Source organism: Ranitomeya variabilis, chromosome 8, assembly GCF_051348905.1.
Source record: "Ranitomeya variabilis isolate aRanVar5 chromosome 8, aRanVar5.hap1, whole genome shotgun sequence".
Classification (NCBI taxonomy): Eukaryota; Metazoa; Chordata; class Amphibia; order Anura; family Dendrobatidae; genus Ranitomeya; species Ranitomeya variabilis.
The window spans coordinates 186,889,196-186,910,808 of NC_135239.1; the positions used below are offsets into that span (position 1 = coordinate 186,889,196).

Consider the following 21,613-nt stretch of genomic DNA (forward strand, 5'->3'; position numbering starts at 1 on the left):
ACCCACCATGTGCAACCTATGCAGGGCTTCAGAACTGTAAAACGTCCCCATTCATTTATTGACCTATCTCATTATGGTCCTGTTAATAAGACCAACGTTGTACCTTGATTTTCCCTCTTTTCGGGCAAAATTTAGTATGATGTCCTAGTACTGTATGTAGATAGCTAAATCAAGATCAAGGTAAAGTAACTTGTTGGTGGCACCTGGAACCCAATACTCAAAAAAAATGCCCTTCTAGCCCAACGTAACTGGGCAGCTGGAATTGAGTCCATGTTGCCCGATCACTACTTTTGGTACTGAGTCCTCCCTGACGCCATTTCCTATATTTTATTGATAACTTTTTTTGTTGCTAAGTCTCATGCCACGAAATGTGTCCACTTTGTGTAGGTGAAAGCTTTGTAATTGTACATTTTTCTTGCTTAAAGATGAAAGACCTTTCCTCCACATCATTACATCTCTGCTCTTTTCCAGCCCTATCATGCCTTGTTTGCTGCTGTAAAATGGATAATGACAGAGCTTATCCTGTAAGTCTATTTTCGTCATTACAAGGCGCGTCGGCCCTGCACGCTCTAAGAATGTTTATTGCATCACACGAATTAGCAAACAGTGAAGAGCATGTACTTAGCACACACATTTTAACTCTAGTGTAGTCTTCTTAATGTGGACAAATACTAGGAAATGCACTGATTGTGGTTACAGTCTTGTGGTAGGTAATGGCTGCATGCTGCCTGGGTGGGCTTCCACCAATACATCAAACCATCTAGATGATTCATTCTGTTTCTTTGTGATTTCGTGTTCTGTGAAATAGTTTCTTAGATGCTCATGTCAGGCTCAAGACGAGCTGTCAGGTGTTGGTGAGACGTAGGCTTTGTGCTGTCGGACGGCATGCAATTTTCCTGTTGTCAATAGTACAAATGTATTACACAAGTCTTTTTTTTTCTAGAATACTTTACTTTTGAGATAAGAATCAAGACTATGGATTTTTCTTTTGATATCATCTTCAAATATAGACATTACTTAAGCATACTTAGACTGGTGAAGAATTGATAGCAGAATGGAACGTACAAGTGTTTCCAGACGTTGGAGAAAACACTGGACTTTGATAGTAGTCGTCATTGACTATTAAAAACAAAGTCCCAGGAACTAATGACATCCAAAGGCAGGATGTAATAGGGTAATAGGCAGGATTAAAATTCGCAAGTCGGTGGCACAATACACTTGGTAAATACAGTTCCTTTCACCAAGGTACTGTTCTCAACTAATGGCACAGTATGCTTGGTGGTAGTAATTCACACATGGCGGGAGTAATTGACACCAACGGGAAGATTTATCCCTGTTACAAAATGGAGGCTGCATGTCCTACTGCCGCACCGTTCATTCTTTATGAGGCTGGCAGGAAAAGCTGAGTGTACGCCTCAGCAATCCAATAGGAAAGGAGTACAGCTCAGATCACACTCCAGTCTAACGGCAATAAAAATTCACAATTTTACTGATCAGTCCAAGTGATCCTACCCTTACCGATCAACTATCTTCTGGTTTGGCGAAAGCTTGTTTTCAATGAACAACCCTTATGAGCTCAATGGTTGTGAAATACCCCAGTTGACCCAGTTGGATTTTACCATTTCTGGTCACATCTAGTAATGAGGACACTTGAACATTTTAGAGCTTCAAAAAGAACTTTCACACACTAGTTAGCTTTATTAACGCCAATGTTAACATCACAGAGGCCATGAGTGAGAGTTAATTTCTCACAAACTGTCCCTATTTTACATAATGTAAATTAAGTTTGCGAAATACACATACAGCAACACTCATAGTACCACAACTCATTTACTCAGGAGTAGAATTTGTGTCCACACACATGCCCCTATCCTTAAGAGCCCCTAATGTCAATCCCTCCATCCAGCCCATTCTTCCCACTAGTGTTTCAGAACCATAGCACATTATATGCCACCAGCCCTTCCCACCCTGAAGTCCAAAAAAGTTCCTACAAGGCCCAGTTAAGCTCTCCAGAGTTGCTGTCTTCTACAACCCAAATTACATTGGGTCCAATCCTGGCTGATATCTCTTGCAAAATCAGCAGACCACCCAGAACTGACTCTACAACACCACTACAACAACAGCAGCCTGAAAAGAGCACCTCCATATTCCATCTGTCCAGACTGCCAAGAGCTCTAAGCTACTCTCAGCCCACTGTCCTATAGTAGAATCTATAGCTGTTGAGTACCTTGCTAGGAGACACCTGACAGAACCACTTATGGGTCTCAGGAAAGCACACCAACAGACCCAGTATCATCCAATCCCCCACACACTCTAAAAGGTGAATCTACTGTCAAAATGTGGAATATGTCCTGTTTATTGAGGTAGGCATTTGCAGAAAGAGCATTTATAGCATTTAAAATGGGCTTCTAACCATAATCATCATATTCTGCTATGACGGAAGATGATAATTGTATAGATGTCTGAAATTTCCAACGCAATACCCACAATATCACACCATTGATAGCTAGGCTTAGTTATAGGTGAGCATTATACTTACTTGTAGCTAGACAGTATCTGAAACAGATCCTACAAACTTATTATTATATCCTCTTACTTCCTCAGATTCCTGGTGGAATTTAATCTATGCAGTTGGTGGAACTCAGGTCATTCTGTAAAAGGTAATATTCTGGTATTTGTGTATTTTATTATAGTAAGCTTAATGAGAACTGTAAAAGAGCTTAAAGAGAATCTGTCCGTAAGATCAACCCTTCTAAGCCGTCTATTTGCCGATGTTGGTCAAGAAAGCTGAATAAAATGATACCTTGATATCTGCGAACCGATGTCTTATTCCAGAGAAATCCATGTTTTTCTTAATATGTAAATGACTTGGGCCAGACATGGTTCTCCCCAAAAATCTGCCTCCAGAGCTTATCTTAAATGTAAGGGGGCGTCACCAGCATGAGACCTGTAATGACCGACCGTCTGCTCTCCTGATCTTCTTGTCTCGCACTGATGATGCCCCCTTTCATTTAAAATAATCTCTGGAGGCAGATTCTCATGGAGATCTATGCCCCACCCATAGATCTTAATAATTCAATTACATATAAGAAAAGTTTGTATTTTTCTGGAATAATATATCGGTATAAGTATCATTTTATTCAATTCTCTATGACCTGCTGACAGGTCTCAACAACAAAAAAAGACCATAGCTGGGATGGGTCTGCTTTTTAACTAATTAGTTGGATGAGACTGGCCTCCATTGTCTTATATGGCGGAAACGAACTAACTTCAAACGGGTTTCTCAATCCTATTCACTACAATGATACTAATATTTAAAGACTAAGGGCAGCAACAACAAATGTGCAGAGCTTTGCCTGATGATTAATACAGGGTAGTGTTTCCCTAAGGGAACATGGTGTCAGTGACCGATCACGGTCTCCTCAATCATTTGATTGTCAGGGAACCGAAAAACAGAACACAGATCTTCTATTGGTGGAATAACCGAAACATTTAGTATCATTTTCTGGTTAGCCAATAAAGGTATCACTCCAAGAATACTTCTGTCATCATTGGGCAGAAAAGTATTCTCATTAGTATCAACATAAAATTCCTGAAAAACCCTTTTACAGTGAGTATATTGGCCTTTGCTCTAGTGGTTTTACCTTTTTAGTTCATTTCTACCTCTGTAAATCAGGTCCTTGTCCCTCTTCCATGTTTCACCGGTCCATATAAGCCCCAAGGCTGATTGTTGTACAATAGCCATTATTGACCATACTTCCATCGCGATGATCATTATTTTGATAGTAAATTGGAAATACTTTCTCCTGATTTGTTAGCTTGACTTAGCAACTGGAACTCATCCCTTAGGCTGGGTTCACATTGCGTTAATGTGTGCACGCTAACGGACAGCGTTGCACGGCGAAAATGTCGCAATTAACGCCGTGCAACGGGTCCGTTAGCGTGCCCATTGACAGCAATGTAAATTTCTCCTGCAGCGCATCACTAGCGCGTGCCTTTTTCGGCTCGCGCTAGTGATGTGCCGTTCTTCTGTAACGCGCCTCGAGGTCCGTTCCCCGCTCTCGCAGATCGGGGATCTGCGAGAGTGGGGACGTTAACGCGACCCCTAACACGGCCCCTAAATAAACATTGCGTTAGTGCAATCCACTAGCGCTAGCGCTAAACGGATTGCCCTAACGCAATGTGAACCTAGCCTTACTAACCCCTCTCCCGTCTACTCAAGGTTGTTTCACAGGTATTCTTAAAGTTTATTTCAATAGTTTTAAAAACATCTATTTCTCTACACATTCTCACAAACAATTTTTCTATCAAAGATTAGGGATTTTCATCAAGTTGCCCAGACGAACGAAATTAGAGCGCATCTAATGCCGAAACCACATTTACATCATATGTATTTCCAGGAAAAGAATGCAAATTGCCTCTGCTGAAAAAAAGAGGACTTAACTCTATAGCGCCACCTATTGGAAAAGAACAGTTTGGAGCCAACTATTAAACTCATTTATAAAAGAATGCCCCCCTGCAGCACACGTCATAAAGCTTGTTCTGATGATCATACTAATTTTCGGAGGAGTTTTTAGAGGAACCTATTTAGAGGGTCATTATTGCCCCTTTGAACTTCCATAACATTTAGATTTGATCTCTACTTCTTTTTTGTGAAAAGGTGAATCATGTGTATGCACAATAGAGAGATTATTCTCATGTGTACTGTTGTGAATTCTGTTGTGGGTTCTGCTCTTGGGCTCCATCCGGTGGTTATAAGTGGTAGTGCTGCTGTTTGTCCTTCACAGCAGTCATCAGGTGCATCCACTTCGGACGGGGCTATTTAGTCTGGCTTCACCCTTTAGTGAGTGCCAGTTGTTCATTGTTTCTGGAGGATTCACATCCCTTCCTGGTCGCTCCTGCTTGCAGTTCATTTCTACAAGATAGGTTCTCCTTGTTTTTCTGCCCACATGTTGTGGGCCTCATTGTTCAGTGCTTTGCATGTTTTTTCTTGTCCAGCTTTATCTGTGTAAGGATTTATGCAGCCAAGCTGGAAACTCTGGAGAGGCAGATTTACCCTCCATATCTTTAGTTAGATGTGGAGTTTTTTTTGTATTATCTGTGTTGGACATTTCATAGTATTTTAATACTGACCGCATAGGCCTCCTTTGCTAAATTCTGTTTTCAGCCTGTGTATGTTTTTTTCTCTCCTCTCACAGTCAATATTTGTGGGGGGCTGCCTATCCTTTGGGAATTTTCTCTGAGGCAAGATAGTTTTCCCTTTTTTATCTATAGGGTTAATTAGTCCTCCGGCTGTGTCGAGGTGTCTAGGATTGGTAGATACATCCCACGGCTACTTCTAGTTGCGGTGTTAAGTCCAGGGTCTGCGGTCAGTACAGTTACCACATTCTCCAGAGTACGTCTCATGCCGCTCATAGGCCACCAGATCATAACAGTGTACCAAGATCTGGGTTGTCCAGTACTTTATCATTGATGGTCTATCCTTAGGATCGGTCATCAATGTATGATTGGTGGGGGTGTGACACTGCTGATCAGCTATTTCCAATGTCGGCAGTGGCTGGAGCTGCTCAGTTATGGAGCTTCACAGCCATATTGATGCAATAGTGGTTGCAGTCGGGTACTGCACATCTGACCCCCATTGATTTGAGTAAGGGGAGGATGTGCAGTACCCTGTTGCGGCCACTATACAGTTGATGGAACTGTGGTGTTCAGCTCCGTAACAAAGCAGTTCCGGCTCCCGCCAACATTGTAAACCTCTGATCGGTGGGGATGCCGGGCGTCATACCACCACCGATCAGACATTGATGACCTATCCTAAGGATATGCCATCAATGTTAAAATCCTGGACAACCCCTTTAATCAATAGTGTATGTACAAGGGGCTTATCTCTCTAACTGGCATCTTCCCGGCCCACTTCTCCAGACATCTGCCATATATGTGTGTTAGAAGGAGTTGTATGGAGTGGGCCCCGCTAGATACAAAGCAGACACTTGTAAATTGCTGCAATTGGAGCTAGCTCTGCTTGCAGCAGTTTAACTCTTTAGATTCTGGGGTGAACAGCGATCATGGCATTTAAGTAGTTAGATAGAGGAAATAAGTCACCTCTGTCTTTCCCACTTTGGTCCTTGACACGCGATTACAGGAACCCAAGTATTGTTCTCATGGTAGCCTAGGTCCATTGGAGAATGTGTCTTAGTCCATTGAATGGGCAACCTACAGTATTTGATTCTGTATCCATGGCTGCAGTCTGTCCCCAGAAACTCGTTAACACTAATTTTGTTCTTTATTTTAATCAGTAAGAAGTTGTGAACTTGGCCTCTGTCATGTAGAGAAGGTTTTAAACAGCAAGGAACTTGGCTGCAGCGTAGCAAACAATTGGACATTTTCCTTACAACGTCTTGTCTCTTGAATTATCCATTGTTTTCCATTCTCCACTTACAGTTCCTGATTTTTTTTATGTAGAAAAATCCAGATGAGAAGTCTTGGACACTGGTTACAAACAAACACATTTGATGACCTTTTTATAAGAAAGATGATATGTAGAGAGATATGATGCCCCTAGACATTGTCCGCCATCTGTTGGTGTAATGGGTGAAAGTTTAACAATTTGGTCATATCATATATATTTTTTGTCAACTGTCTTGTTTTCGACAACTTTTAGGGTTGACCTTATTCCTCCTATAAAAAAAAGGTTTTGATTTTATGCAAAAGCATGTTTCTGAAAGATCTGTTCATGTCTCAGTTCTTGAGTTGTCCTCTTTTGTTAAAGTGTACTTGTCATTTCAGGTGATCTTTCACAATAAACTGTCCTATGTGTGCATGAGGAATAAGACTATATTTGACCATTCTATGCATTTTTCACAATGTTTTTCCACCCTGCAGGCTTTCTCTTTAATCTTCATGGAAGATGTTACTCTTCTTTGTCTATGTAAGACATAGAATAAGCAGCAGCACGAAAGAAATTATGCAGCAGTACTGAGCTGTGTGCTTGTGAATCCACCTCTAGACTAACCCCACAGGTTAGTAATGGAGAGACGTCTATAAGATGCCCCCATTACTAACCCTATAGTAAGATTGTAATAAAGACACTACAAGAATAAAGTTCTTTATTTAAAATAAAACTCCCCATCCTCTTTTACTCATTTATTTCTGTAAAATAAAAACTAATAAACCACCATATTCCTCACCTGTCGGCTGAGAAGATAATCTATATCTGTCCTATGAAGAAGTCCAGCTCTGCTACATCTAGGTGGTTTGTTGAGCACTGGTATGATGCGACCACTCAGTAAGCCAGCCAGGACACACTAAGACAGGAGCGTGATTGTGCTCCTGAAGTGTGTAGCGCTGACATGAGAAAGGCCACCATACTTCATAACTGTTGAACCCCGGTCACCTCACTGACATCACCACTACCATTGTGAGAAAATTCTCACAGAGCAAACAGTGACATCAGTGAGGTGACTGAGGTTAATCAGCTATGAACTATGGTGGCATTTTTCACGTCAGTGCTACACACTGTAGGAGCATAATCACTCTCCTGCCTCGGTGTGTTCCGGCTGACGTGGAGAGCGTTCACATCACTGATGTGGCTGCTCTCAAAATCACCCAGATTGTTGTGCAACATCGCCATTAATGGATTATCATCAAACAGGTGAGAAATATGGTGTTTTATTATTTTTTGTCTATACAGTGGGACATGGGCATTAATGGATTATCAACAGAAAAGTGAATATAGCTTTGCTTTTTTATTTTTATTTTTTTGTGAATAAATGGGTGGGGAGATTTTATTTAAAATAAAGGAGCCTGTGTCTTTCTTTCAATTAAAGGACTTTATTTTGGCTGGGTATTTTTTACAATTTGACTATCGGGTTAGTAATGGGGGCGTCTTATAGGCACTTCTCCATTATTAACCCCTGGGCTTCAATTGATGCGCCTTTTCTGGTGTGGCTGCGGGCAGCTATTTTTTGGCTGGGGAGTGCCAATATACATGCACCTTCCCAGTCTGAGAGTACCAGACCCCAGCTGTCTGCTTTAGCTTGGCTGGTTGTCAAAAATGGAGGGACACATGCCATTTTTTAAATTTATTTATTTAAATAATTATTAAATATGGTGTGATATGTTATGGACCTGGTGGTTAGGAGCACCCGGAATGACCTGATGAGTAAATTAAAAATCGGGACTAGCTCTGGGTAAGTGGGAACTCTGCTGACCGCAAACCCTACTCCTATCACACACAATAGAAATAGCCGTGGAGCGTACCTAACTCTCCCTAGATGCCTCTTCACAGCCTAAGAGCTAACTACACCTAAAGATAGAAATAGAAGCCTTACCTTGCCTCAGAGAAATTCCCCAAAGGTAAAGGCAGACCCCCACATATATTGACTGTGAGTTAAGAGGAAAGTCACAAACACAGGAATGAAACAGGTTTTAGCAAAGGAGGCCAGATTTCACTAAATAGTCAGAGGATAGAAAAGGGAACTATGCGGTCAGCACAAAAGACTACAAAAAACCATGCAGAGTAAGCAAAAAGACTCCCCACACCGACTCACGGTGTGGAGGTGCCACTCTGCACCCCAGAGCTTCCAGCTAGCAAGGGAATATCATGATAGCAAGCTGGACTAGAAATTAGCAGTAACAACAAATGAACTAGCAAAGACTTAGCTTCTGCTGGAGTAGACAGGTCCTCAGAGAAGTCCAAGAGAGATCTGAACCAATACTGAAACAATGACAGCTGGCATGAAGTAACGATCTGAGTGGAGTTAAATAGGGAAGCAGCATAGCAATAAACGAGAGCAGCTGATAAAGCCAACCTCAGTGACCAGCAGTTCCGCTCGAAGCCACCAGAGGGAGTCCAAGAGCAGAACCAACCAAAGTACCATTCATGACCACAGGAGGGAGTCCGAGAACGGAATTCACAACAGTACCCCCCCCTTGAGGAGGGGTCACCGAACCCTCACCAGGGCCCCCAGGTCGATCAGGACGAGCCAAATGAAAGGCACGAACTAAATCGGCAGCATGGACATCGGAGGCAACAACCCAGGAATTATCCTCCTGACCATAGCCCTTCCACTTAACCAGATACTGAAGCTTCCGTCTCGAAATACGAGAATCCAAAATTTTTTCCACCACATACTCCAACTCCCCCTCAACCAACACCGGAGCAGGAGGATCAACGGAGGGAACCATAGGCGCCACGTACCTCCGCAACAACGACCTATGGAACACATTATGGATGGCAAAAGAAGCTGGAAGGACAGGGTTGAGAATTTCAGAAATTTTATAAGGACCAATGAAACGAGGCTTAAACTTAGGAGAAGAAACCTTCATAGGAACATAACGAGAAGACAACCAAACCAAATCCCCAACACGAAGTCGGGGACCAACACAACGACGGCGGTTAGCGAAAAGTTGAGCCTTCTCCTGGGACAACGTCAGATTGTCCACTACGTGAGTCCAAATTTGCTGCAACCTGTCCACCACAGAATCCACACCAGGACAGTCAGAAGGCTCAACCTGCCCCGAAGAAAAACGAGGATGAAAACCAGAATTGCAAAAAAAAGGCGAAACCAAAGTAGCCGAACTAGCCCGATTATTAAGGGTGAACTCAGCCAATGGCAAGAAGGTCACCCAATCATCTTGATCAGCAGAAACAAAGCATCTCAGATAGGTTTCCAAAGTCTGGTTGGTTCGTTCGATTTGGCCATTTGTCTGAGGATGGAAAGCCGAAGAAAAAGACAAATCAATGCCCATCTTAGCACAAAAGGACCGCCAAAACCTAGAGACAAACTGGGAACCTCTGTCCGACACAATGTTCTCCGGAATGCCATGCAAACGAACCACATGTTGAAAAAATAATGGCACCAAATCAGAGGAAGAAGGTAATTTAGGCAAGGGTACCAAATGGACCATCTTAGAAAAGCGATCACAAACCACCCAGATGACAGACATCCTTTGAGAGACAGGAAGATCTGAAATAAAATCCATGGAAACATGCGTCCAAAGCCTTTTCGGGACTGGCAAGGGCAAAAGCAACCCACTGGCACAAGAACAGCAGGGCTTAGCCCGAGCACAAGTCCCACAGGACTGCACAAAAGAACGCACATCCCGTGACAAGGAAGGCCACCAAAAGGACCTAGCCACCAAATCTCTAGTACCAAAAATCCCAGGATGACCAGCCAACACCGAGCAATGAACCTCAGAAATAACTCTGCTAGTCCATCTATCTGGGACAAACAATTTCTCCGCTGGACAACGGTCAGGTCTATCAGCCTGAAACTCCTGCAGCACCCGCCGCAAATCAGGGGAGATGGCAGACAGAATTACCCCCTCTTTGAGAATACCAGCCAGCTCAGGGACTCCCGGAGAATCAGGCACAAAACTCCTTGAAAGGGCATCCTCCTTCACATTCTTAGAACCTGGAAGGTATGAGACCACAAAATTGAACCGGGAGAAAAACAGCGACCATCGAGCCTGTCTAGGATTCAACCGCTTGGCAGACTCGAGATAAGTCAGATTTTTGTGATCCGTCAAGACCACCACGCGGTGCTTGGCTCCCTCAAGCCAATGTCGCCACTCCTCGAATGCCCACTTCATAGCTAGCAGCTCCCGATTGCCAACATCATAATTACGCTCAGCAGGCGAAAACTTTCTAGAAAAGAAGGCACATGGCTTCATCACAGAGCCATCAGAACTTCTTTGAGACAAAACAGCCCCTGCTCCAATCTCAGAAGCATCAACCTCGACCTGAAAAGGGAGCGAAACATCTGGCTGACGCAACACAGGGGCCGAAGAAAAATGACGTTTCAGCTCCTGAAAAGCCTCAACAGCCGCAGAGGACCAATTCACCACATCAGCACCTTTCTTTGTCAAATCAGTCAAAGGTTTAACCACACTAGAAAAATTAGCGATGAAGCGACGGTAAAAATTAGCAAAGCCCAGGAATTTCTGGAGGCTCTTCACAGATGTAGGTTGAGTCCAATCATAAATGGCCTGAACTTTAACAGGATCCATCTCGATAGTAGAAGGGGAAAAAATGAAGCCCAAAAAGGAAACCTTCTGAACTCGGAAGAGACATTTAGACCCCTTCACAAACAAGGAATTAGCACGAAGGACCTGGAATACCATTCTGACCTGTTTCACATGAGACTCCCAATCATCCGAAAAGACCAAAATATCATCCAAACATACAATCATGAATCTATCCAGATACTTTCGGAAGATGTCATGCATAAAGGACTGAAACACAGATGGAGCATTTGAAAGCCCGAATGGCATTACCAGGTACTCAAAATGGCCCTCAGGCGTATTAAATGCTGTTTTCCATTCATCGCCCTGTTTAATACGCACAAGGTTATACGCCCCTCGAAGATCTATCTTGGTGAACCAACTAGCCCCCTTAATCCGAGCAAACAAATCAGACAGCAGAGGCAAAGGGTACTGAAATTTGACCGTGATTTTGAGAAGGCGGTAATCTATACAGGGTCTCAGAGAACCATCCTTCTTGGCCACAAAAAAGAACCCTGCTCCCAACGGTGATGAAGACGGGCGAATATGCCCTTTCTCCAAGGACTCCTTTATATAACTCCGCATAGCGGCGTGCTCTGGCACAGATAAATTAAAAAGTCGGCCCTTAGGAAACTTACTACCAGGAATCAAATTTATAGCACAATCACAATCCCTATGAGGGGGTAGGACACTGGATTTGGGCTCATCAAATACATCCTGGTAATCCAACAGAAACTCAGGGACTTCAGAAGGAGTGGAAGCAGAAATTGACACCAACGGAACATCGCCATGTACCCCTTGACAACCCCAACTAGACACAGACATTGATTTCCAATCCAATACTGGATTATGAACCTGTAGCCATGGCAAACCCAACACGACCACATCATGCAAATTATGCAACACCAAAAAGCGAATATCTTCCTGATGTGCAGGAGCCATGCACATGGTCAACTGAGTCCAGTACTGAGGTTTATTCTTGGCCAACGGCGTGGCATCAATTCCCCTTAATGGAATAGGATACTGCAAAGGCTCCAAGAAAAAACCACAGCGCCTGGCAAACTCCAAGTCCATCAAATTCAGGGCAGCGCCTGAATCCACAAATGCCATAACCGAGTAGGATGACAAAGAGCAAATCAGAGTAACAGACAAAAGAAATTTAGGCTGTACAGTACCAATGGTGACAGACCTAGCGAACCGCTTGGTGCGCTTAGGACAATCAGAGATAGCATGAGTGGGGTCACCACAGTAAAAACACAGCCTATTCTGACATCTGTGTTCTTGCCGTTCAGTTCTGGTCAAAGTTCTATCACATTGCATAAGCTCAGGCCTCTGCTCAGAGGACACCGCCAAATGGTGCACAATTTTGCGCTCGCGCAAACGCCGATCAATTTGGATGGCCAAGGACATTGATTAATTCAGACCAGCAGGCGTGGGGAATCCCACCATAACATCCTTAAGGGCTTCAGAAATACCCTTTCTAAAAATTGCTGCCAGGGCACACTCATTCCATTGAGTAAGCACAGACCATTTTCTAAACTTTTGACAATATATCTCCGCTTCATCCTGACCCTGACACAAAGCTAGCAAGATTTTCTCTGCCTGATCCACTGAATTCGGTTCGTCATAAAGCAATCCAAGCGCCAGAAAAAATGCATCTACATTAAGCAATGCAGGATCTCCTGGCGCAAGGGAGAATGCCCAGTCTTGAGGGTCACCACACCACAAAGAAATAATAATTTTTACTTGCTGAATGGGGTCACCAGAGGAGCGGGGTTTCAAAGCAAGAAACAGTTTACAATTATTTTTGAAATTCAGAAACTTAGATCTATCCCCAGAAAACAAATCAGGAATTGGAATTCTAGGTTCTAACATCGGATTCTGAACTACATAATCTTGAATGCTTTGTACCCTTGCAGTGAGATGATCCATACAAGAGGATAGACCTTGAATATCCATATCTACACCTGAGTCCTGAACCACCCAGAGGTTAAGGGGAAAAGAGAGACAAAACACACTGCAAAGAAAAAAAATGGGTTCAGAACTTCTCTTATCCCTCTTTTGAGATGCATTAACACTTTCGGGCCAGCTGTACTGTTATGTACCTGGTGGTTAGGAGCACCCGGAATGACCTGATGAGTAAATTCAAAATCGGGACTAGCTCTGGGTAAGTGGGAACTCTGCTGACCGCAAACCCTACTCCTTTCACACACACTAGAAATAGCCGTGGAGCGTACCTAACTCTCCCTAGACGCCTCTTCACAGCCTAAGAGCTAACTACACCTAAATATAGAAATAGAAGCCTTACCTTGCCTCAGAGAAATTCCCCAAAGGTAAAGGCAGACCCCCACATATATTGACTGTGAGTTAAGAGGAAAGTCACAAACACAGGAATGAAACGGGTTTTAACAAAGGAGGCCAGATTTCACTAAATAGTCAGAGGATAGAAAAGGGAACTATGCGGTCAGCACAAAAGACTACAAAAAACCACGCAGAGTAAGCAAAAAGACTCCCCACACCGACTCACGGTGTGGAGGTGCCACTCTGCACCCCAGAGCTTCCAGCTAGCAAGGGAATATCATGATAGCAAGCTGGACTAGAAATTAGCAGTAACAACAAATGAACTAGCAAAGACTTAGCTTCTGCTGGAGTAGACAGGTCCTCAGAGAAGTCCAAGAGAGATCTGAACCAATACTGAAACAATGACAGCTGGCATGAAGTAACGATCTGAGTGGAGTTAAATAGGGAAGCAGCATAGCAATAAACGAGAGCAGCTGATAAAGCCAACCTCAGTGACCAGCAGTTCCGCTCGAAGCCACCAGAGGGAGTCCAAGAGCAGAACCAACCAAAGTACCATTCATGACCACAGGAGGGAGTCTGAGAACGGAATTCACAACAGTGATATGGAATAGGGACCCCTCTATTTTTGATAACCAGCCAATGTAAAGCTGACAACTTGGTGTTGCAACCTGCAGCTCTCAGTTTTGCATGTGCTGGTTACCAAGAATAGAAGAGACCCTATGTCATTTTTAAAAACAATTATTCATTAATTGCACAGGTACTAGCTGATAAATAGTGTTGAGCGATACTGTCCGATACTTGAAAGTATCGGTATGGAAAGTATCGGCCGATACCGGCAAAGTATCGGATCTAATCCGATACCGATACCCGATACCAATACAAGTCAATGGGACTCAAGTATTGGACGGTATCCCTGATGGTTCCCAGGGTCTGAAGGAGAGGAAACTCTCCTTCAGGCCCTGGGATCCATATCAATGTGTAAAATAAAGAATTAAAATAAAAAATATTGCTATACTCACCTCTCCGACGCAGCCTGGACCTCACCGAGGGAACCGGCAGCGTTCTTTGCTTAAAATGCACGCGTTTACTTCCTTCCGTGACGTCACGGCTTCTGATTGGTCGCGTGCCGCCCATGTGGCCACGACGCGACCAATCACAGCAAGCCGTGACGTAATTTTCAGGTCCTCAATGCCTAATTCTAGGCATTCAGGATTTTAAAATTACGTTCCGGCTTGTGATTGGTCGCGTCGCGGTCACATGGGCGACACGACCAATCACAAGCCGAGACGTCACGGGAGGCAGGAAACGTGCGCATTTTAAAATTACGTCACGGCTTGTGATTGGTTGCGTGCCGCCCATGTGACCGCGACGCGACCAATCACAGCAAGCCGTGACGTAATTTCAGGTCCTGAATGCAGAATTAGGCATTCAGGACCTGAAATTACGTCATGGCTTGCTGTGATTGGTCGCGTCGCGGCCACATGGGCGGCATGCGACCAATCAGAAGCCGTGACGTCACGGAAGGAAGTAAACGCGCGCATTTTAAGCAAAGAACGCTGCCGGTTCCCTCGGTGAGGTCCAGGCTGCGTCGGAGAGGTGAGTATAGCAATATTTTTTATTTTAATTCTTTATTTTACACATTAATGTTGTTTCGATACCGATACCCGATACCACAAAAGTATCGGATCTCGGTATCGGAATTCCGATACCCGCAAGTATCGGCCGATACCTGATACTTGCGGTATCGGAATGCTCAACACTACTGATAAATACTCTCATCAGCCTCGCCTGCTCTCATTGCTATTCGCGAGAGCAGGTGTAGGATGGTGAGAGTAGTACTCTCATCAGCTGACGCCTGTGACTGGTGGTAACCTTTTTACCACCGGTCAGAGCTGCTGGCTCTCACTGTCATCTGTCAGCATGGCAACTGCAATGCTCTAATCAGCCGCCGGTGTTTCTTACGCTGTCACACAGAGATGACTGCCTGGGAAACAGCCAATGTTCAGACTTTCGAACCTGAACAGTAACACAGACCTCCTGGAGAAGTCCATGTTTGTAATTCGTGCATGCACACTAAGTGTTCTGTATGGACCCTGAACTTTACTGTTCAGGTTCGCCCATCACTACTCATTAGTAACAGAGACATGAGAAAAGAAGACAAGCTTTGTCAAAAATACAATTATTAAAACATATACTTCCTTGTCTTTTGGGCATTAACAGCTTGTTAATGCGATTGACATTCATTTTCTCAATTCTTCCTTTAAAAGGGCTCTTAGTTGTAAGATAACTGGAGCGTCATTGGTTGCTGTTTTGATACAGATGGAGAATATAAATGTATCATTGTAATACCTGAAAGAAGTCACATGGTGGCAGAATAAAAAGCAAATATTCTTAATCCTTGTATATTTGTGCTTTTTATTTCCTTTTTTTTAAGCTCAAAGGCTAAAGCAGACTTTGGAGCCCTGTGATACAGAATATCCAGCTTTTGTATCTGAGCGGACCATAAAGGAGACAACAGGCACCATTAACTGTGATGATTGCACCAAGTAAGTCCTTTACTAAGAGTTGATTCTGAATAGGGTTTAAAACGTCTGCATTGAATTACTCCTACACTTTTTAATGAGCAACATGCCAACTCCCTAACTATGCAAGCCATTCCAAGGTGTTACTTGTAAAATGTTTCCATCACCGACCCCCCATTTATTTTTTTCTTTACCGGGAATAGTAAAATAGGTTGCCCTGTAAATGTGGTCAGCTCTGTAGCCGCAAAATATCGAAAACATTTTCAAAATGCAGCATATGATCTCAAGAGAAAATTACAGAAAATCCAAATGGTTACTTATACCAACATGCTTTCGAATGCTACAGTGATTGCAATGAAATAGATATGGATCAATCAACTTTCATGTTAATCCAATGCATTCAAAGACCTTAACTCACCTCCGGGCCCCGATGCCCATTGGCTCCTTCCCATCGTACATTAAATATACACTCATCAAACTCTTAGAAACATCCTCTCTTGACCCCGTAGTTCTCTAAATCCTGGTCTTTCCCTTCCCGTTAAATTTAAGCTACTAAAACAAATTGTATACCAGTTCTTGATTCGCTTCCTCAGTACATTCTCCTTCAATAAGTGATCTTTGTAAACCTGAAACTCCACCATCTGGTGTCTCACCTGAGAACTTTGCATGTACAGTGATCTCTATATTATTTATCCGATTTTAAGGAAGGATGGAAAAACAGGTGTCATGAGCAAAACATCAGCAGTGATGTCAGTAGATGGTCTCTAAATCGGTTGAGACTAAGAGCACTTGTGTGTTCGAAACGTGTCCTTCCGGTATATCCAGTTTTTATATGTCTTATAGCCTAATTCTATTTTAAATGAATACTATTAAAGTTAAGTGATTTTATCTCTTGGAGCTGGATTCCCTTTTTTCCACATGGACACAGAGGTGGACAAATCCTTCAGCTGGGTCGCCATCACATTAATCGCCTACATTAGCTGGTCTTGCTGCTTGCGTTGTGCACAAACCTCCTCATATAGAACTTGCACAAGAGACTTGAAGTCTCTAGATCACATCTTGTCAGTGGGTCCATGGCCTGATCTTTTTGTAACACTGGTGGGTTTGAATCCACTGTGCCACTGGCCAGGTTTACCCTGGAGAGCTGTGACTAAGTGTCTATCAGATCTTCACTAAGGCTTCTGATGGTGAAGATAGAATGGGCTGCCAGTGGAACCGGGTACCACTCCAGGGCAGTCCATGACTGCAGTATCTGACCAAAGGGTCAGAGATTCGAGTATGGGGTACAGGTGGGCAAGATAGAAGTGTAGTCAGACTGTCCGAGGACGGGGCAAGCAGCACAGGCTCAGAATTTGCAGCTGAGGTCAGGAGCGGAGAGATCAGGATAAGCAAGAAGGCAAGCTTGGTCGATAACAGATGAGACAAAACAGGAATAAGCCAATACAGGAAACTAGATGCTAACAACAAACTGGAACCTAAGCTCAGGTAAGGTGTGGAGGGCAGCTCTGCCTGATATTTCACCTGCTGGTTGATGATTGGCTGGGGAACCCAAACCCTGCAGTGCACAGCATGGTTAAATTCCTGCAGGATCTGGACGTGTCCCCCTATAGCCATGTGGAGACATCAGGGATATGCAGCAAATTTGGAAGTACTACATGGGCTCAGCGCAGCAGCAATACATGAGAATAAGCAGAGCGGCGAATGCAGTGAGTACCCGGCCACAGGAACGCATACGAGTTACCACCATGACACTTATCTTGGTGGTTGAATTACACCTGGAGTGAGTCCATATTATAAATGCAATAAATGCCATTTTTGAATGAGAGACAAGTTTATTGATATAATTTGCTTTCCTTTTGACATATTTCCAACACATTTCAGTATTGGAACCATTTTTATTTTACTGCTAAACCTATTCATATGTAATTTCACTCACATTTCTACCGCTATCAGCCACAGATGTTAGGTTTATAAGAGCTAACAACAATAGACAAGCAACTAAATTGGCAGTTGACTTCCTGTCCAGCTTTGGAAAAAAAAAAGATTGGCCATGGCACAGTGTTTTATTAGAATAACTTTTTATTAGTCCAACCCCATTCGATTGGTTACTAAGGCATAAATCAGTGTTTTGTTTTTTTAACAAATATAAAAAGCGGTATCTTTTATTATCTTTTATTATTCACATATTGTACCCCGTATTTTTTATGGAACTCTATATGGATATATATATATATATGGGGAAATAACACGTAAAAAAAACATGTTATTTTCAGAGTTGGTGTAAAGGTCCATTGGCCAAGACAGTAAGTTCTGGCTGCTGTCAAGAGCCGTGAGAACTGCTTCTTACTTGATGACATCCACAGTCCTTCTTTCGGTTAGCCGGCCAGGTGTAAGTCATCATCACGACACACACACATATGACCTCACGCCAGCTGTCTAAATGAAAGAAAATAAGGTGCGGTTTTAATGGCTCCTATCTAGAGGTCAGAGATAATTGTCATGGCCGATGGACCAAGTTACGTGAACCAATTTGCACCAAATCTAGTCAAATATCAATCGAATGTCAGATATTATGATATGAAATATGATATAACATCAGGCAGGCCAATCAAAACAAAATGCATTCAGGTAAATGGTGGTTCTCACGACTCTTGCCCAGGTTTCAGAGTTTACTGTTGTGGCCAGTGGACTGGGTCTTGAAAGTCAATTCGCACCAACTCTGGTTATTATCTGTCGAACATTGGATGTCATAATATTTCATGTTTTACACAGCAATTTTCTGAACTTCTTTTTGTTATGTAAGTAGAAGGATTCATAGTTGGGGGTGGACATGTCATTGATGCAACCTGTTCAGCTGCATAGGGGCCCAAGAGTTAAGGGGACCCATTTCCTCCTCAAAAGTAGGTTGAATTGTCCATCATAATGAGTTATTGGACTGCAAAAAGGGCCCATATATTGTTATTGCACATAGGCCTCTTGTGTCTGTGTTTGTCAATGATGCATGGGTGTTCTCTTTGGAAGGTCCCACAGTTAATTACTCTACTAATATTCTATAAAGGTCACAGCAGTCGGTTCCCTGTGCTGGATTGTCTGTATTTTGTATGGAAATACTGAATGTGGAATAGCTGTGCCTGAACATCATTTCTGCGTACGAAACTATCTTAATTCAACATGACAAGAGCAGATTTAAGACCTCAGGTTTTGAGGGTAATTTTAGGACATGGAATCTCTTTCCAAAATAACCACATAATGCAGCATTTGGTCTACAACCCATTGGAAACTGAGTCAAGTGCAAATTATAGCATTTTAAGGCGACTAAGATCTTTTTTTATTTGTAAAGAAAACATTTGTGTCTTTCAGAGTGCAGTCCAAACTGATCTCAAGGCTTCCATTATTTTTTAAATGCACCCAACAGGAAGCCATAAACTGCACCCGTGATAAACCTCTAATGAGAGCACAATGATGGCTCTTAAATGCCCTCTGCGCGTGTCAACAATTGCAATATTGTCTTTCATATAAACACAAATATGTTTCTTTTCAAGTGTCTGATCCCAAAAGACCTTAAATAAATGGTGATGTGTGTAGAGTGACATACACATTTCATCTACCTTTAACCATGGACCAGTAAGTCACTTTTTTCAACTTTGAGATTATAGCCTTAATCTGGTGTATCTCTATTTTAAGTCTACTGGGTCAGCAACCACAAAACCTTACACTTCTCCAGAAGGGCAAAAAAAGTTTACTTGGATCAAGTATGGGTCAGAGAATGTCTTGATGGTTCGATTACCTAATATGCTCTTTTTAGGGCAGGTGCAGACAAGTGTATTTTCGGTCCGAGTGCGATCTGACAAAACATCACACTCGGACCAATGTTTGTGTATTGGGCCATGTACATGTCCAATTTTTACCTCGAACAGGGACTGCTTAAGGAAAAAATTGCTGCATGACCCAGTTTGATCTGATATCTGGATCGCACTCGGTCATGCAATGGCAAGTCAATGAGTTTCTTAAAAACAACGGACTGCACTCAGATGAAATCAGTGTAAAAAAAAATTTCTACATCATCTCCTCATCCGGGAGAATAGAATCACAATATGAACACACACTGATCAAACTCTAATCAGAATGTCATTTGCATAATCAACCAGATTCTCTAGGATGAGAGAATCTACGGCCGTCTGCACCTGCCCTAAAGTTGGGAATATATCAGTCAACTCAATGAATGCAGAGTCCTTTCACCTCGATAATATGGACAATATTGGCCCAGATATGAAATTCCACAAGCAAACATTTCCACATACAGTAAGATACATGTGGAGGAACTACATTGTCTCATAGTAGTTAATAGGCACCATATAACAGTTCTGTATGTTGGTTGGGTGCATGAGCCAAGTCATCAATGAGTCAAAGAGCCAATGACTCCCACATTTACCAAAATAGTTGGCCTTCGTTGCAGAGAATGAGGAGCCTTGGAGTTACAAATATGATTTTTATTAATACCAACGCGTTTCAGCGCCTTTTTCAAGATAAAAATAAATAACCTGATGTCTGGAGTTCTTCATAGATTATCACATTTATCAAAGTGGAGAAAATCACATTAGGAGGGCTATGCTAGGAAAACAAGGAGCCTTGAAGTTCCAAATAATATTTCAATTCATACCAACGTGTTTCGGCACCTTTCTCAAGGTCAAAAAACAAATGTCTAGAGTTCTTCATAGATTCTCACATTTACCAATGTGAAGTAAGTCACATTAGAAGAACTACGCTATGAGAAATAAGGAGCCTTGAAGTTCCAAATGACATTTATTTTCATACCAATGCGTTTTGGTGCCTTTCTCAAGGTTAAAAAAGCAAATGTCTAGAGTTCTTCATTCATAGATTCTCACATTTGCCAAAGTGGAGAAAATCACATTAGGAGGGCTACGCTATGGAAAATAAGGGGCCTTGAAGTTCCAAATGATATTTTTATTCATACTAACGCGTTTCGGCGCGTTTCTCAAGGTCAAAAAACTAATGTCTAGAGTTCTTCATGGACTCTCACATGGCACAGAGATCTTTTCAGCTCATTTGTGTATAAGAAAATGTGGATGTCTAACCAACCATTCACTGGATCACAGATATCAAGGAATCATTTGATTTATCCGTCTATGACCTACATGTCCATATAAATGGCTTAGGAGGGTTGATCCTACTGACAGATTTAATCTTATAAAATGTAATGGAATGGTTAATTTTTGCTACATCGAACGTCAATTGTGTAATTCAATTCCCCAGAGCAAACTCTGTTCAGGTACCTAGCAAGCAATGAATTATGGGAGCTTTCAGCTCTGAAGCCTGTAAAATTGTTAAAGCAGCCCCGAGGTATGATACATAGTTAGGAACAGTACAATATAAATAATGCAATGTATTTCGAAAGTGACTCAACTTTTTCTGTTTCTCACCATTTATTAACTTTAAATGTGTTTCAAAAGTTTAGTTGAAGGTGAATTTAGGCAGGAAAATATCAGGTCAGAAAAGCTAATTTTTTGTCAAGGCAGTGGTTGCAAAGAAGCTTGGGTTTTCTAGTTTTAGGACTCAGATGCAAGAGAAGAGATGAGTTAAAAAGGGCGGCACGAGAGTCAGGATTTATACCAGCGTGAGTGCTCTCTAGTTGCTGGGCTTCACATAATAGTACACTTTCTGTACTTTTATTTGGTTTTGTATGATTTGTTTGGCCTATGTTTTATTTTTTCTGCCGGTTTCACAATGTTTTCACGAGGAGGCTAATTTCTAATTGGCTGAAATAA

The 21,613-nt window shown here is 42.5% G+C and overlaps 1 protein-coding gene across 3 annotated transcripts in view; it reads left to right on the forward strand.

Moving 5' to 3' along the window:
- Positions 1-21,613, forward strand: part of CACNA2D3 (calcium voltage-gated channel auxiliary subunit alpha2delta 3) — a 1,029,735-nt gene that overhangs the window by 954,700 nt on the left and 53,422 nt on the right. For all 3 annotated transcript variants that reach the window (XM_077278410.1, XM_077278408.1, XM_077278409.1), the window contains 3 exons: positions 472-524; positions 2,605-2,660; positions 15,740-15,851. In XM_077278410.1, the coding sequence (XP_077134525.1) occupies positions 472-524; positions 2,605-2,660; positions 15,740-15,851 (221 nt within the window). The remainder of the gene's footprint in view (positions 1-471; positions 525-2,604; positions 2,661-15,739; positions 15,852-21,613) is intronic.